We start from the raw sequence: 14,396 nt of genomic DNA, 5'->3' as shown, positions 1-14,396 counted from the left end.
TATGTGTCGCTCTTGGTTATCTGGGCAGCATTTGGTCTCCTGAAGGATAGTTGCGAAGGGCGGGTCCGAAGCATTCGCGAACGAAATTTTTGTTTGCCCGTATGGATGGCTTCAAGCGGCCCCGCAACCTGGGGCGTAGTAGGCTTGCCAACGCCCACGGTTATTCTACTACGTCCATTCTTGGGTTCGAAAGCTGCATCTACTGGGAGGGCATGGCTTGGAGGATCTCCCGCTGGGAAATAAAGAATGTCGAAATTGCAGCGCTCGAGTACTATGACTGCGGCTCCAGCAATAGCAATGCAACAAGACATACCTGAAGAGTCGACAACGACCGCGCCGGGGTTGCGAGGGAGGAGAGAAGAGCCTGAATGAGACAAAGGCTCAAAACACAGAAAGATAGAAGTAATGGAGGCTCGAAGAGCTGATCAGTGTGCGGACTATGGCTGCGTGCTTCCGAATGATACGGAGGACGATCCAATGGACCACAATCCCAGATACCACGCCCGTATGTGTGCGTGAAGAGGAAGCGCATCTAGGACACCGGCCAAGCCCCAAAGATTTCTGGCGAGCATACGAGAACAAGAATACAGCACGTATTCGTACGATGGAGCACCGCGCCTCGCGCCAAACAACAGCGCGACAGCCCGATGCGCCGTTCCCTCTTTGGACCAAAAGAAAAGGACCTTCGAAGAATGCGAGTAGAGAGCGGCCCTATGGACATAGGAACAAACGCTTCGCTACGGAGACGTATGTCGCTCGTTCCCGCTTCTCTGGATGCGCAAAAGCGTCCTACGACGCGCTTATTTCTCTTCACGAACGCTACGAGGGGCATATCAAAAGAAATCCGCATACGAACACATGGGAACGAGTACTTCTCGGGACAGAAATGCCTCAGGCTGCCGGGAGATCATGCTGCGCGAGAATTGATTGGGGTGGAGGTTTATGACTCCAGTTTGCTTTGCTCAGCAGTTCCAGCTTCGATATTAGAGTCGCTTTCTTGTCTTCGTCACTCTCCTGCTTTCTTCCGCACATCTGCGCGCTGAAACGACTAAAACGATTGAGCTACCTGCATAATGGGAAGGCAGATTCCGGACTCGAAAGCCAGCACCAATCCAAAACGCGTTGGACCAAAATACCATATGAACAAGACCGACGTCTTTGGGCCCTGCTTCCAGAACAATATGCACTAGTGTGCATGATATCAAAACCGGGAGATGAAACTATAATGGGGGGAAGCATGGGCTTAGAAATTCCAAGAGATTGAAGGAGAGAGTGGAAAAGTCGCGGCATATGGCAACCTATGCGGTACTGTCCGTCTCTCAAAGAACAGACCAGGCTACTCGATGTGTTCAGTTTGGAACCGAGCTCGAAAATCAGCTATCCTAACTCGTAATTCGAGCCCAACCACATCCCTCCCGAACCATGTCATTGAGACTCCTGGGATCCGAAACCCGACTTCCCCAAGGAATATGTGCTCGTTCCCGCCACAGTCGACTTCAGTAAGATAATGGATTTGCGTGCCGAGACGGGAGCGAGTTTTCTATCTTCCCAACGAACGCAGAATATAGAGTATGCATACAATTACGAAGAGATCCTCGGCTTCCAAAAGTTCACACGGGCTCGGAGCATGCCTGCGCTTCTGTCCGCGCGGGCCACAACAAAGAAAGAACTCAAACCACGTAGAAGAACGGCAGGGCCTTATGTTTGATTCCACACGGCGAAGCCATATGGCTCTGGAATGAAAGGAAAACGAAAACGAAAAGGTGGAACCTCTTCGCGCAATGCGACTGAAGTAATGGAACCGCGAAGTGATGGCCGGAGGGGGAGAGCGGCGGGTACACGCTAAAGTTGAAACCACGCGAGTTAAAGAAAAATGACAGCGATGACGTACCGATGCCTGCGCAATACTACGGAAGACGGGGAACTGATGGCGCACCGAGCGACGCTTTCTCCGAAAACCTGCAAGAAAGGTTAAATGCGCCGCCGAGAAGATTTCGGACTTCAAAACAGGGAAGGCTTGGTCTTTCATGAGGGGAAGGAGTTCCCTGCGTTTTGTTGTGCTCATTCGAATGGGGAACAAACACAGCCCTCGTCCGTCTTGGTCCCTTCCGTTGTTACCCTCCGCGTCATACCTGCGGTACCTCCAACAACACCGAAAAGACATGCGTCGCTGGAGCATGGTTGCGTTCCCGAAAAGGACCAAGAGAACAGCATGCCCGAGCAAGAAAAATGGATACGAGCCTAGAATGTGTGGAATGATGGAGTACCCGCCACTTCATACGCTTCCTCCGCTGGGCGTGATAACTCCACTGACCCTCTATCCTCTCCTGCTCGATCCCAAACGTTCTCTATAACATAGTCATGGAGTAGATCCGCTTCCGAGAACGCAACTAAAACATACCCATTAACATCGATGCGCGTCTGGACTAAAGTGGACGGAAACAATATGCATGGCTGCGGAGGAGAGTCGACGGATCTCAATATCCGCGGTCCAGAGCGGAAGTCTGTTAGACTTTATAGCACTGGTTCCGTTGGCACTAAATTTGAAGAATTGGATCTTCATGGTGTGACAAAGGGCTGCACGTTGCGCCGCATGAGAAGACGCAAACGCAAGATTTTAGCCGTTTTCTTCGGAAGGCCTCCTCAGCTTCTGCGAAACCCCGTAAGCACGCTTCAGAATATTTCAGGCCCTTTTCTCCCGGACTTGGAGGACATTTGTGCATCCCAAAGAGCTTGGACCATACTCGATATCCAGACGCCCAGACGATCAAAAGAGGTCGTTCCGGGAGACTATGGCCTCTGGTCGTTCCTCCGCCAAAACAAACAGTGGCGAGACCAAGCGACACGTTTCTTCCAGAACATCTCCGCACCAGATCCATGCCTGAGATCTGCCCAGAGAGCTTTAAAAAGCTCCAATACCCCCATTCACGCACGGAACCGAGCCGGGGGAAAAACTCGGCTACTAAGCTATGCGGACTCGTCCTCCAAAACATTCTAACAGTATGTACTATGTCTTCCTTCCTCTTCTTTCCTAAAATACTATCTACCTCAACTATGCGTGGACGGAAATGAGAGGAGAGGAAAATGAACGTGGGCGCGACTTCATGCGCTTCAGGCGGAACGAGCCTACACACCTACCAAACTGTCAACTGGATTGGGGTATGCGGGCCAAAAAAGGGTTTGACAGCTGGAAATGAGAAGGAAAGCTAAAGACCCCGCGCGGTCTCGTGAAATTGCAGTGCGTTATATGCATGCTGCTTGCCTTCTCCGGCTCTCACAAAGCTCTACGAGTGGGTTTCATGCTATGGAAAGAAGGAAAGAAGGTCGAGCCAATGCGTATGGTGGAGTTCCGCATACTGCATCTGGAAGCTTGAGGCACTTCCCGTATGCGCCTTGGGAAACTATAGTGACACTTGCCGTTCAATGGGGTGCCCGGCTTCGTAGCGGTCTTGGAAAAACAATGGAAAAGACTATCATGTCCTGCGCTCGGGCCTTTCGAAATCATCGCGCGAGCTTCATATGACGAGGCTGTGGGACTCAAAAAAGGAAGCGGACTGTATCGATGCGGTTTCTTGGATTGGGATCTTCTAGGTGGGGAGTGGGGTCAGGGGAGCGCGGGGGGTTCTGTGTCAGCTAGTGCGTGAGGAGGATGACGTGGATGGTGGTGGTGATGATGATGCGCATCTGCTTTCGTTTAGACGATTGGTAGCGGAGCAGGAATATTCGGCTGCAAACTCGAAGATAGTTGGTATCATGCTGAGCAAGGGATAATACAAGAAGCGAAAGTAACAAAAAAGACTCCAATCCACATACCATCATCACTCTCACAGCATCAGAGCTGCCACCACCACCGCAACACCACCCGCCATCAACCCCGACATCCGCAAGCCCTCAGCAGCACCCGTAAACGGCTCTGTCGCATTAACCTGCTGCTTATTAAACCCCTCCCCCTTCATCACACTAATCGCCGTCGAATGCCCCATACTCCCCTCCACACACTTCCCACTCCCCCACCTAGCGTCGACAGCTCTCTTCCACAACGGTACAGGGCTGAAGAACGACTCGAACGTGTCGAAGAGGCGGCAGTCAGCAGCCTCGTAGATAAACTCCAACGGCGTTTGCGTGCTGTCGTTCTGCTTGAGGTTGTCCAGCGCGTTCATCGCCCCCGCAATCGTCTCGGCCGTGTAATGCGCCGACCTCTTCTTCAGCTGCTCGGGGTTCGCTAGGACCCCGAACGCGCTCTCATTCAGCAGCTTGGACATCGCGGCGCCGTCGACGGCGAGAGTGTATTGCGCGACAAGTTCTGCATTTTCCACTAAGGCATCGATTGGGAGGACCTGTGCGCCCTTGCTGCCCCCGACACCTTGCGCGGGGCTGTTCATGGGGCGGCCGCCGACGAAGATGGTGGGGACGTGTGCTTGCTCGCGCATGAGCTCGGAGAAGATGGCGCAGGTGGAGCCGCAGAGGCCGTCTTGGATGATGAGCATGTTGGAGGCGTCGAAGGGTTGGGGTGGTGTGGGTTCGGGGGCGTAGCCGGTGAGGTTGAAGGACGCGGAGCTGGTGTAGCCGCCTGCGTGGTTGGAGAACTGATGACATTATTTAATATCCAGGCCATACTGCGTGTTAGATACGAGGGAAGAGGACTTACGTTGTACCGTCGAGGAGATATGAACGTGTCATTGTGGAATGTGTATGGGCCATAATAGTCCTGGAAGGATTTGAATGGTTGACCATCCACATTCATGATGTTGCCGAAGTAGAAATTGTTCTCGCTGCCATATGCATATGCGTCGGGATCTATTCCTTCGACCGTCGTATTCGACGCGAAGTCGGCAATGGCAGCGCTGAAGATGTGGAACGCATCATGGGCGCGATATCGCGAGGCTCCATATGGTTGGACAGTTGGGAAGAGCTGCTTGAAGACTTCGAAGCCCACGTCGATCGTACCACCGCCGTTTCCGCGAAGATCGATGATGAGCTTGGTCTTCTTTTGCTTGATACAGTCGGCAAAGAAGGCGCGTAGGAGTCTCTGAGTCTCCATCGCGCCTGTCTCGTTCGTAGCCTTGGTCTTAGGGCCGAAGTTGGGGATTGCGAGGACGGCGGTATCATCGTATCCGGTGTCATTCAGATAGTATCCTTGCACTGCAAGGGAACTCTGGAAGAATATTGGCGTAGGGTATCCCGTGGGTGTAGCTTCTGGCGTCGGAGTTGCCGTGGAAGAAGTCTGATTGCGGGAAGTTGGTGTTGGAGTAGGCGTCGCCTCTTCTGTGTCGTCGGGAGGACCACCTTGACAAAACGTACTGAAAAAAGATTCGCCATCGGTTACCTGATCATGTTAGTTGCTGTCTGGCAAATAGTCGGGCGTCTGTTACATTGGTAAAGTCGAAATTAGGTCCGACGAAGGCAAGGTTCTCTACGGTCTTGTTGGTGCCATTTGCAAAGACAAAAGACGTAGTTGGTCCATCAAAGAGACCGCCCTGAGCAAAGGGGCCGGGCTCGACGCTGCCGCTTGACACGCGGGGTTTGTTGAGAAAAAGCCGGTTATACCTGGCGTCCGCGTCGTGGTAATTTGCCTGCATGGAGATATTGTAAAGGTATTCAGTTGCATTTTTCCCGTTGATAGACTTGATTGGCGAGGGTGTGAAGTTGAAGCTCTCCATGGCGGCCAGATCGGTTGCAAGATAGATACTGGGTGGCGAGAGTCCATCCTGGGAGAGCGACGTCAGAAGTACCCCGTATCTCTGGAACACGAAAGGCTCCAGAATATCTGATGACCAGCGAAGGTGGAAGTCGACGGCGCTGTCAAGGAGGACCTTGATCGCAAGCTGGACTTCGTAGTCGCTCGTGTAAGCCCCTTGCTGAACTCTGCTGGAGATTGCGTCTAGCTCCCCGATGATATCGACTGGCTTGGTCTGGTTCTCCGGGCGGTCTTTCAGGTAGCTGAGTGTTGACTGGAATTGCAAGAATTGCTTAAGCTCTTCGATTTGCTTCACATCCCCGTCCTTGTCGACCGGCACGGACTGTAGACAATCATAGGCGACCTGAGCTGGGACGTAGATCTGGTCAGAGGTAGCATTCGCCTTCTGGGCTACCCATGATGCGGCTACTTCTTCGCATGGTTCCTGGAACTGCTGGCGCTTGAAGAGGGTCGGCGGCGGCGACCGTTGCTCGATAGAGCCCACAAGCTTCGGTACGATGGCCTGGGCATGCACGGTGGCACCAGCGATTAGAAGGAAAGACAAGGTCCTCATCGTTAACGAGAGGCTTGGTGACAATGGCGGGACTGAACGAGTGTTCGTACTCGTACAGATCGATAGCATGCTGAGGATCTTATCCCTATATACAGACGACATCGGGGATGAAGGTGGCTAAAGCCCACTACTACGGGGGCCGGAAAGCTGACATCGTGGCTGCACCCCGGTCGGGTATCTGTGCTCCTAGTGTCATTGAGTGAGCGTGTTGATCAAGCTTCGCGGGTGGCTGAGCGCCGGAAGAAAAAGTAATCATGTTTTGACTCGTATACGATCGCAAAGCGGAATATGGTGTTCTGATCGTCCTGTGGGTGGCTAGATGAAACTATCTGAAGTCTGCGTTAGCAAGAGGCATCATGGTAATGCTGTGACTGACATCAGCCGCATGGCAGCCCGTGCCATGGTCGCTTCAGATACGCCCTACCCATTAACACCACGATGATGTAGGCTTCCAGCAATATTCACAGCAAGGCAACTACTCCACCAAGAACGAATTTGACGTGTTCAACATATGGAGAATGTTAGCCAGGTACAGCGTCAGCCTACGTCTGTCGGAAGCGACTAGGAAATTTACTTGGACAAGCCGATCAAGGGATCTACAACGATCCGGAGATCGAAAGGCTTCGACCAGTAGCCTTGACAGAAGGTCCAGTTGGGCGCTGATTAGTGTTCTAGTAGAACAGCTCAGCAGGGGCCGTTCTTAATCAGCTCAGCTACCCGGTCCGCCCTAGGGTCCCGTCTAATGTCCAGCGCGTAATCACATCTCTAACGCGAGTCAGCACATACGCACATAGTAAGAGAGGAGCGAATTACTCCGCCTAAGTGTTCAAGGAGAAATAGCATGCTCTCGCCACCATCGTGGCGTCGTGCGGAACTTTCGGTCAGAGGCCAGCACTTGGAATGATTCGAGAGCAGCTTCATCGCAGCAGTCACACTTCGCAGCAATCCAGCCATCTCAGCTCTCATCCCTCCGTGCCTGGCCATCAGCGAGCCGCGCAATTGGACATTCGCCCAGCTGGGCCGTCCGTTTGACATGATCATTGGCGCTGCGAAGGAGGCTGTAGCATCATCATCCGTTGCTGTCGTTAGCTCAACCGCCTGTAGGGGGCGCAGGGTGTTTAGTAGGGTAGTGAGGCTGAAGTGCGAGCTGTAAGATGAAAGGAGCGGGTCGAAACTGGCCTACTTTAAGTGGGTAGTGCCAAAAATATCAAGTAAGCGGCTGCTCATCGCGCTTTACCCGTTTGGGACGACTAAACGATTCGTTCGCGCATATCGGAGAATGGGAAAATAGTTGGAAATTATAATGGGTGAAGCACGCGCGGAGAAAGCCATTGCATGATTGAGGTCTATACTTGCTTACAACGGAAAATGAACACCGGAATTGCTGAGTCGCGCACATTAAACGCATCCGCATCCCTCTTGACTCTGACTTTGCCCTTCACTCCACCGACGAGAAAAATCATCTTTGGCCTTATAACATAAGGCCATACAATACGCCCCACGTACATCGAAAGAAACATTGAACCGCACAGATAACACAGGCGCTGGGTAATCTCAAGGCGCCCTTCATTCCGATCGTGCGAAAGCACTCCGGCGGCCATGGAAACCCCGGATTTGAATACAGCATAGGAACTATAGCAACACGAATTAGCTTCTTGAGACTCCTTAATGATCATACACGGAGCGTAGCGACATTGAAACATAAACGAGAACGAAAAAGAGCAGCCATCTAGCGGGGGAGTGAGTACCCAGAGAAACCTTCGTTGCTGCTGGAAAGGCTCACGATCCGACTCGAGATGACCGGAGACGTTTAGTGATCGAAGGATGAGCCGGTGGAAAGAGGTGAGATGGTATCGATCAGGCCGTACGGCGTAGCACATCCGGATCCATCGCAGTCACTCGGCCGTCGCGCGTCCGCAAGCGACGGTAAGGCCCAGTGGGCGCCTGGTCCCAGAAGAGCCAACCCTCTCGCCCTAGGAACTCCAGAAACGGCTGCGTCCTCCAGCCCTCAAAGGAAGCATGATGATAACCATCCTCATCCTCGTGCACCCTCACATCACCAGATGCGTCGTCCATCGAAACATAGCGAAGCCATGGTGCGGCGGCGCGCCGACACTGAAGCTCGTTGAGGTAGAAGCTCTGGCAGAGTCGGCGCCAGTCCAGGGAGATGGCACGGGTTTGCTCGTTGACTGCAATGGAGGGGATTGGGATACTCCTCAGCTGGTCGTTCAGAAGCACGAAGTGGGATTCATTGATGAGGCGCTTCAGGTCGTCTGCAGAAGAAGGGTTGAAGAAGAGGCTGGCCAGGCAATCGCACCTAGCGACTTCGTCGGTGGTCTCGATCCGGGTGTCACAGGTGCAACATTGACGGCGGAGGTAGAAGGTCCGCGTATAAGTACACTCTCGCGTCCAGTCTCCCCTCACGAAGTAGTCGTCATTGGTACCGGCCTCGTAGTCAATGCTCTGGTCTCGCAGCGTGAGGATCACCCTGTCCTTGGTGTCGGCAGGTGAGAAGGTGAAAGATTTGAAGGGGAAGGTCGCGAACTGCTCCTGGAGAGGAGAGACGCGTTCCCAGGGCCAGTAGCCGATGTCGCCGCCACCATTGTCAACGCCGTACTCGTTCCAGTCCCAGACGTCGAAGAGAATCCTCCTAGCATGTTCTCCAGCAAAGCGGACGGTGAGATTATGGAGCACGTATCGGCTGAAGACGTCTTCTGTGATGTGGCGGAGGAAGCGACAGACGCGGCGCAGGACGAACCAAGCGAAGCAGTCGTCAGAGACGTGCCGCACGACGTTTGCCCAAATCTCTGGTGGAAGAGACGGTGTGGAGGAGCGTGACCTTGAGGCAACGGCCTCGCGACGGTCATTGGCGGCCATGGCTCTTGAGCACGGAACGGTGCGTGCGTCACGGTGCGTGAGTTATTCCCGGAGCGGTGGAGGACGGCAGGACGGGTCGCAAACGGTCAGGCTTCGCCGCAGACAAACCACGCTAAGGGCACTAATCACGTAATCAGAGATCACGTGGCGCCCGCCCGGCAGGCTTAGAAGTCGCTCCACCGCCGCTGATGTATGCATAGTGATGATGAGTAGTCCGCAACGCCCTTGCTACGTAAGTCCCCTTGAACTGCAAGCGTCGTCCGTCAGGCTCAGCGGGTGCTTATTCCACCTGGGCAGAGGAGAGGGTTCGGCCTGTTGCTGCCGCCGCCGCCCGACGAGCGGGGAAGGCCTCCACGCCACTCTATTATCGACACCCGTCCGCGGCGCAATCTCTGTTCCCTGGCACAGGAAGAAGAAACGGCGGTGATGAGGCATATTTCTTCTCCCGCGCAGCCAACTTAGGCTGCCGGATGCGATAAGGCGCGCGACGGGGGTCGACAGGCGACAAAAAAAAAACGGGCGAAAACTCGCCCAGTGAAGCTCGAGACACGCCCTCGTGCGGCGAATATGCACTCGCGGCGTCTGGACGTTCAAAAGAACTCGATAGCTTGCGCTGTGCCTGAAGGGGTCCACCTTATCGTCGTCGTCGTCGCTTGGGACGAGGAACGGCGGCTCGCCAAGATACGGTAAAGCTTGTTTCTCCGGCGATCAGAAGCTTAAACATGGGTAAGAGCTTGACAAATCCGGTGCTTCGCATCTTCGGCAACGACCCCTCCACCAACGTCATCCGTCGTCCAGCGATGCCGCCCGTGGACGAATCGACGCCATTGCCTGCGCTACAAGGCTTAGTCTGCTGCTCGGCCGACCCCTTCCGGCTGTCGAGCCGGGCCCGGTGCTGGAGACCGCCTCGTGCTGAGGTGCCGTTAATCGCGCACAACCAGCAGTAAGCTGGCGCAACAGGCGGGCGAGGTCAGTTGAAGACTTTACCAAGACGCCGTGCCGGGGCAAGCAATCTGAGCAGGGCCACCTGCCATGGCTGCCGTGCCTGCGCGCCGCCAATCGCAGCAGATCGCGGTGCTGGTAGACGCGTTAGCGATGCGTCCGGGGTAAGCTCCCACGTCGAGCTACATCACCACTTGCCCTGTTTGGCCGCAGCAGCACTAGAAAATCCCGCGGCTCTCACGGACGGATCGGCCGGCTTGCCAACTGATAGGCGTTCCCGCAGCCAGGCAGGAAAAATTATCGCGCATGCTGTAGGCCGGCGCGCCGGTCCCGCGCGTCGACGTCAAAGGGTCCAATGGGTAATAAAGCGCAGCTACCCCTCTCAATTGACGCCGGAAGGCCTGGGCTGCGTCACTTCTGCCTCGCACTGAGCTTCTGCTTCCCTCCCTTATCTCCATCCCGCACACTTGCTCGCTGGACCGCTGAGCGTCTGCTACTGTGACGCTTGCGTAGTTGCCTCTGGCGGCACCTTCTCCTTCTCTCCACCATGGCAGACGATGTCGAGGCTAACCGGAGAACGTCGGTCGCGACGCGCTCCAAGTCGATCGTGTCAATCACGGCGTTTGAGGGCATGGACGAATACACGGCTTTGCAGAGATATATCCAATTGTACCGGGACCCGAGAACTCAGCCTTCCGACAGCGCCGACGGCCAGCAGAAAGATGCGGCCGATGCGAAAAAGAGCCACCATTGGTGGCAGTTCTGGCGGTCGGGCGACTCTCCCCAGGCCAAGCCGGGTGCTGATCCTGGCACCGTCCCAGAGGAGGTGCGTGGTGCTCTTCCAGGCATTGCGCGCAGTCGAGCGCGTCTCGAGCTATGGGCCTCGCTGACTTTGGTAGATGCTCGATACCGATATCCGCCAGGGCCTGTTTACGAACGACGTCGAGGCCCGTCGCAGGCGCTTTGGCTGGAATGAGATCTCTACGGAGAAGACAAACTGGCTGAAGCAATTCCTCAGCTACTTCATGGGACCTATTCTTTGGGGTACTGTTCTTATTCTGCTTCTGCTGGCACTGGCTGACTTGGTGCAGTTATGGAAATTGCCGCCTTGCTTGCTGCCGGTCTTGGGGACTGGGTATGTGTCATCCCGCTAGCGCAGCGCAGCGCGCCGCTAACCTGTTGTAGATCGACTTCGGCGTCATCTGCGGTATCCTTATGCTCAACGCAACCGTCGGTTGGTACCAGGAGAAGCAGGCCGCAGATGTTGTGTCGGTAGCCCTCTTCCCGGCTTCGCCGACAGTCCAACTGACTTGGCTTACAGGGCGAGCTTGAAGGGCGACATTGCGATGAAGGCCGTGGTCATTCGAGACGGCGGAGAAGAGACCATCCTTGCGCGTGAAATCGTTCCGGGAGACATCGTGAGCGCTATCAGTCAAAACACGCTTCGCGCGCTCACACTCTACAGGTGGTCATCGAGGAAGGCCAATCCGTTCCCGCTGACTGCCGACTGATCTGCAACTACGACCACCCAGAAGACTTCGAAAAATACAAGGAGATGAAGGATGAAGATCTCTTCGATGATTCGTCCGATCCTGATGACGAGAAGAAAAAGGAAGACGACGACGACGAGGAGCGCCCGATTAGCCAGGGAGTCGCCCTCATCGCGGCGGACCAGTCGGCCATCACTGGAGAGTCTCTTGCCGTTGAAAAGTACATGGGAGAAGTCGCCTATTACACGACAGGCTGCAAGCGCGGAAAAGCATACGGGATCGCCTTGTGCTCCGCTAAGCACTCTTTCGTCGGTCGGACCGCAAGCCTGGTGCAGGGCGCAAAGGATCAAGGTATGTAGTTCACCGTGTTTCATGTTTGTCAGACACCCGAGCTAAACTGTGTTTTTAGGACATTTCAAGGCTATCATGAACTCCATCGGTACGGCGCTACTTGTGTTGGTCATGTTCTGGATCCTAGCCGCATGGATCGGTGGCTTCTTCCGGCATCTGGGGATCGCCACGAATCGCGCCGGTACCGACAACTCAGTCAATCTGCTTGATTATGCTTTGATCCTTCTCATCATTGGTGTTCCTGTCGGTCTCCCAGTCGTCACGACTACCACCTTGGCTGTCGGTGCCGCCTACCTCGCAAAGCAAAAGGCTATTGTGCAGAAGCTGACGGCTATCGAATCTCTGGCCGGTGTCGACGTTCTTTGCTCTGACAAGACTGGAACCTTGACCGCCAATCAGCTTAGCATCCGAGAACCTTACGTCGCCGAGGGCCAAGATGTCAATTGGATGATGGCCGTCGCTGCCCTCGCTTCTTCGCATAACCTCAAATCGCTCGACCCTATCGACAAGATCACTCTTCTTACTATCAGGCGATACCCCAAGGCCAGAGAAATTCTGGGTATGGGCTGGAAGACCGAGAAGTTCACGCCTTTCGATCCTGTCTCTAAGCGTATCACCACAGTCTGCCACATGGGCGGCGATAAGTATGTCTGCGCGAAGGGAGCTCCTAAGGCCATTCTCCAACTCTCAAATTGCGACGAGGAAACTGCCAGGCTGTTCCGAGAGAAGGCTGCTGATTTCGCTCGCCGAGGTTTCCGATCTCTCGGTGTTGCGTACCAGAAGAATGACGGTGACTGGATCCTCCTTGGTCTGCTCTCCATGTTCGATCCGCCCCGCGAGGATACCGCACAGACTATTGTCGAGGCTCAGCAGCTCGGTGTACCTGTCAAGATGTTGACGTAAGCAAAATAACGCTCAACCACTTTTGCAAATGCTAACGATATCTCCAGTGGTGATGCTATCGCTATCGCAAAGGAGACGTGCAAGATGCTTGCTCTTGGCACCAAGGTCTACAACTCACAGAAGCTGATCTATGGAGGTCTCTCCGGCACTACGCAACACGATCTTGTCGAACGCGCCGATGGTTTTGCGGAGGTCTTCCCCGAGCACAAGTATCAAGTTGTGGAAATGCTGCAGCAGCGAGGCCATTTGACTGCTATGACTGGAGACGGTAAGCGGTCTACAAACGCGCCGATCGCGTAATGCTGATCTAATTAGGTGTCAACGATGCTCCTTCCCTAAAGAAAGCTGACTGCGGTATCGCCGTCGAAGGTGCTTCGGAAGCAGCTCAAGCCGCCGCCGATATCGTCTTCCTAGCTCCCGGTCTTAGCACGATTGTGTTGGCTATTAAGACCGCTCGAGAGATCTTCCAGCGCATGAAGGCATATATCCAGTACCGTATCGCTCTCTGTCTGCACTTGGAAATCTACCTGGTGACTTCGGTATGCCTTGCCCGTTCGCCTCCTGCCAATGGTCCACGCTTACTCGTATAGATGATCATTATTAATGAGACTGTCCGCGCGGAGCTCATTGTCTTCATCGCCCTGTTCGCCGATCTTGCAACCGTCGCTGTAGCATATGACGTAAGGCTCATGGACCTTAAGATTAGCAGCTAGTGATCTGACCATTGTTATAGAATGCCTACTCTGAGGAGCGTCCTGTCGAATGGCAGCTGCCAAAGATCTGGGTCATCTCTGTCATCCTGGGCATTCTGCTCGCGCTCGGCACTTGGGTCATCCGCGGCACCATGTTCCTCCCCAACGGTGGCATCATCCAGAACTTTGGCTCAGTCCAAGAGATCCTCTTCCTCGAAATAGCCCTCACAGAAAATTGGCTCATCTTCGTGACACGCGGCGGGAAAACGTTTCCCAGCTTCCAGCTCGTGGGCGCCATCCTCGCCGTCGACGCCATCGCAACCCTCTTCTGTCTCTTCGGCTGGCTTTCCGGCGCCCCTTACGAGACCAACCCGGCTGACGTGGCTCACTTCCGTGCGGACGGCTGGGTCGATATTGTCACCGTCGTTGTGATTTGGGCGTATAGCTTGGGCGTCACTATTGTGATCGCTATCGTTTACTACCTGCTCAACAAGATCGCATGGCTCAACGACCTCGGCCGCAAGGACCGCAGCAGGAAGGACCCGCAGATCGAGAACATGATTGCGGCTCTGAGCAAGCTGGCACTTGAGCATGGCAAAGACAAGCACGGGGTGGAGCGGTACGTACTTGCTCAGAGAGCTGCGGAGGAGGAAGAGGACGAGTAAGCGAAGAATGCGGGCTCGGGCAACGCGTTGTTGGATGCGCGGAAGGCTGGGCAGGCATGCAACCTAAGAGCATGTCGCCGTTTTGGAGAGCGAGTAATCTCTAATTGTATTCTTGAGTATACCACAATATAGGAAATGATGATCCTGTTTGAATATGTGAATGTTCGCTGCTTGCGAGCTTGCCTGTATACACGTCTGTGGTGTCTTCGTTGGACGAGCATCGTC

General features: G+C 54.5%; 4 protein-coding genes across 4 annotated transcripts; 1 reads left to right on the top strand and 3 right to left on the bottom strand.

Annotated features, from left to right (window-relative positions):
* Window positions 1-204: 204 nt before the first annotated feature.
* Window positions 205-603, bottom strand: BU26DRAFT_266900 (uncharacterized protein). Its single transcript, XM_033821325.1, has one exon. The coding sequence runs from the start codon at window positions 530-532 to the stop codon at window positions 272-274; it is 261 nt and encodes an 86-aa protein (XP_033685620.1). The 5' UTR covers window positions 533-603; the 3' UTR covers window positions 205-271.
* A 3,221-nt stretch (window positions 604-3,824) lies between these two features.
* On the bottom strand, window positions 3,825-6,251 carry BU26DRAFT_423344 (uncharacterized protein; the record flags this gene model as incomplete). Its single annotated transcript, XM_033823505.1, has 3 exons — window positions 3,825-4,586; window positions 4,649-5,326; window positions 5,373-6,251. 3 exons carry the CDS (start codon window positions 6,249-6,251, stop codon window positions 3,825-3,827), a joined length of 2,319 nt encoding a protein of 772 aa, XP_033685619.1.
* A 1,577-nt stretch (window positions 6,252-7,828) lies between these two features.
* BU26DRAFT_266877 (uncharacterized protein) lies at window positions 7,829-9,229 on the bottom strand. Its single transcript, XM_033821324.1, has 2 exons — window positions 8,000-9,229; window positions 7,829-7,883 (listed from the first exon to the last, which is right to left on the bottom strand). Exon 1 carries the CDS (start codon window positions 9,126-9,128, stop codon window positions 8,109-8,111), a length of 1,020 nt encoding a protein of 339 aa, XP_033685618.1. The 5' UTR covers window positions 9,129-9,229; the 3' UTR covers window positions 7,829-7,883; window positions 8,000-8,108.
* A 1,931-nt stretch (window positions 9,230-11,160) lies between these two features.
* On the top strand, window positions 11,161-14,259 carry BU26DRAFT_517439 (plasma membrane ATPase; the record flags this gene model as incomplete). Its single annotated transcript, XM_033828578.1, has 9 exons — window positions 11,161-11,205; window positions 11,256-11,338; window positions 11,392-11,488; window positions 11,536-11,911; window positions 11,970-12,810; window positions 12,862-13,082; window positions 13,130-13,353; window positions 13,405-13,494; window positions 13,548-14,259. The coding sequence occupies 9 exons, from the start codon at window positions 11,164-11,166 to the stop codon at window positions 14,169-14,171; spliced, it is 2,598 nt and encodes an 865-aa protein (XP_033685617.1). The 3' UTR covers window positions 14,172-14,259.
* Between the last annotated feature and the right edge of the window lie 137 nt (window positions 14,260-14,396).

Source organism: Trematosphaeria pertusa (genome assembly GCF_010094035.1).
Source record: "Trematosphaeria pertusa strain CBS 122368 unplaced genomic scaffold BU26scaffold_5, whole genome shotgun sequence".
NCBI classification, from domain to species: Eukaryota; Fungi; Ascomycota; class Dothideomycetes; order Pleosporales; family Trematosphaeriaceae; genus Trematosphaeria; species Trematosphaeria pertusa.
Note: the sequence above shows the minus strand (reverse complement) of the source record. Positions and strands in the feature narration are given on the sequence as shown.

What these genes read in the sequence shown, in the direction of transcription:
- BU26DRAFT_266900 (XM_033821325.1), bottom strand. Translation starts at nt 532, where the DNA reads ATGCGCTTCCTCTTCACGCACACATACGGGCGTGGTATCTGGGATTGT.
- BU26DRAFT_266877 (XM_033821324.1), bottom strand. Translation starts at nt 9,128, where the DNA reads ATGGCCGCCAATGACCGTCGCGAGGCCGTTGCCTCAAGGTCACGCTCC.